At 49.6% G+C, this 2,702-nt stretch overlaps 1 protein-coding gene across 1 annotated transcript; it reads right to left on the reverse strand.

Annotated features, from left to right (window-relative positions):
• Positions 1-205: 205 nt before the first annotated feature.
• Pmar_PMAR017915 (zinc finger protein MYM-type protein, putative) lies at positions 206-2,543 on the reverse strand (the record flags this gene model as incomplete). Its single annotated transcript, XM_002784547.1, has 2 exons — positions 206-1,435; positions 1,479-2,543. The coding sequence occupies 2 exons, from the start codon at positions 2,541-2,543 to the stop codon at positions 206-208; spliced, it is 2,295 nt and encodes a 764-aa protein (XP_002784593.1).
• Between the last annotated feature and the right edge of the window lie 159 nt (positions 2,544-2,702).

Consider the following 2,702-nt stretch of genomic DNA (forward strand, 5'->3'; position numbering starts at 1 on the left):
CGCCCCTACCTTGCCCCCCCGGCGGCTAGGCCTGGGTGTGCAGGGGTATGTGGTTTGTTAGGGAGCGAGTATAGTACGCATATAACATGAGAGCGATCTGCGGTATGTCTTAACATCATGCCAAAGTTTATAGACTAGGAGAACACTCAACAGAAGTTTGAGTGGACAATTACTTGGGAAAATTTGTGACTATATGAACTGTACCTCAAAAAAGTCTAATAGCGCGATCTTCGCGAGCAAAGTCGCGGAGAACTCGATCCAAATCGAGAGCCTTAGCGCGCGCTCTGTTGATGGACAGAACTCCAAGAGAACTTAGCCTCTCATCTGCCATAGTAGTTCTCAAATGGGTTTTCACCAATTTGAGAACGGAAAAGGACCGCTCACAGGAAGCTGTACTGGTAGGTAAGCATAGCGCGACGTGGCCCAGAAACATAAGGGTCGGCCATGCGAGCTTGAGACCATGCAGAAACGAGACCACATCAAGGACTGTAGCTAGTCCGACACAACCGTCATCCTTGAGCTCATTTTGGCGTCTCTCAACAGCACGAGCGGCAACCACAATCTCGCCAGCCAACTCATCAAGGTTACAGCCGTAGAGTTTGCCGAACTCCACCGTTTTAACTGGATCCAAAAAGAGGCAGTGAGCGGGGTTAAAACAGCAGACCCCATCATACACAATATAAGTGTCGAAATTGAACCTTTCATTCAGCTCGTTGAGGATGCTTTTCATGAAAGGTAGGAAAAGATGCTCGCATGCGTCTTCTACAGGACTCAGCTCGGATTCTGCTGAGCGGCGTGACAACCTTTTCTTGCCAAAGCGACGCGATTGGTCCAGCTCGTGCTTCTCTACGACCGCCATGGCATCTGACCAGATCCTTTGCCAGAGAGTACCATCTAACTCAGTGTCGTCTATGCAACATTGAATAGAACTTTTGAGCTCCTCAATAAGCAGTCGCGTTCCACTGAGGTCAGAAGATGGATCCTGGAGGAGCTTGGAAGCCTTATCAGTCATTCCAAGAACACCATGCATAGTGTACAGAGTAACGACAAAGACCTGGTCGATTCTGCACACAAGACCCTCTGCTTCTCCGGCTCGTTTTGGTGGATGCGACGATGCGACCTCATCCAGTGTCAGAACGATGGCGTCAAGCGTAGCAACGAAAGCGTCACAAGCTTCCGCCTGACAGCTCCACCTCGTATCGACGATCCGCTTTAGAGTGCGGAGTCGAGTACCATCACCATAGGCCTTCTTCTGTTGTCTCTCAAATTCACTGTGGACGACAGAGATCTTGAAAAACCGATCAAAATCAGCCATGGTGTAGAAAAAAGAAGCCACTTTCTCCACATCCTTGACCGATTTTTGAATACACAGGTTTAGCCTATGGTTTGAACAATGGAGGTACGGCGCTGTGCAGCCAGCTTTCTGTTGGAACACCTGAGATTATTGGATGAGCGTGAAAAATCAACATGTTGGTTACCTTATGGACCCCTTTCCTGTTTCCAGACATCACCGATGCCCCATCGTAACCTTGAGAGGTACAGCGAGATGTGTCCATACCAATAACATCTAATCTCTCTATCATCGCACTCGCAATCCCATTCGAGTCTAGATCTTCCAAGCCGACGAATCCCAGGAACGACTCTTCGACCAAGAATGGCTCCCCCACCTTTTGAGGCCTACAGTAGCGTACGCATAGTGCCAGTTGCTCCGTACCGGCTTCGTCCCTGGTCTCGTCACCCAAGATACAATAGGGCTGATCACCGATCTCGTCCACAATATCTTTGACGATCATGTCAGCCATAGTCTTCACGAGACCGTTCTGGATTTGTGGGCTCGTATACACCGCATTCCTTGGGCCCTCGGCTAGCCTGGACGATGTCACCTTATCAAAGGAACTTATCAGTTTCATGAGCTCCCGAAAGTTACCCTGATTAACAGAGGTAGCTTCCTCAGAGTGACCTCGAAAAGCTACATTCTGGAAGGAGCAGAACAACAAGGCCTTGCAAACGGTCTTGATGTACATACGATTCTCCAATAAGGTACTCTCGTCGTGTTTGGCAAGAAGAGCCGAGACCGATTGTTCTTTCTCTGCAGCAGCCTTCCACGTTGCCCACCTCACCATCGCCTCCTTGTGACCGGCGCTAGCCTTATGAGCGTTCAGTTTTTCAACGCCCTTCTTGAAGTTACTGAAGCCAGAGGACACGAACGAGCCATTTGGCGGACCGAAACCGGCAGCTGCTGGTGGGTAAAAGAAACGGCAGGCGAAGCAGTATGCCTTATCGGTAGATCTGCTCCACTCGAGCCAAGGATTACCAACATACCAGTCAGCTTGGAATGGACGCCCTTGTGCGTTCGGTAAAAAGCCGGCCTTAGGTTGCAAGGGCTCACCGGACTTGGACTCAGCAATATCGGCGGGTACCTCGCCACTCGGGTTACCAGCAGGCCTAGCGCGCTTAGAGCCTTCCAAAGGCTCCTGACCTTCACGGACGCGCTTCATCATCACGGCAAAGGCAGATTGAGCAGAGCTGGATGAGGAGGACATTTCGCAAGTTTACAATGGAGTACTTTAAGTGTCAATGAACACGCACGCATGTACATTGCGCAATCTACACGCATGCGCAGTAACATTTTTTAATAAATGGTAATTTCGGAGTGAAACTTTCCAAAACGAAAAAATAAAAGAATTTAGTAGGACCCTCTG

The sequence above is a fragment of the Perkinsus marinus genome, assembly GCF_000006405.1.
Source record: "Perkinsus marinus ATCC 50983 genomic scaffold scf_1104296934850, whole genome shotgun sequence".
In the NCBI taxonomy this organism is placed as follows: Eukaryota; Perkinsozoa; order Perkinsida; family Perkinsidae; genus Perkinsus; species Perkinsus marinus.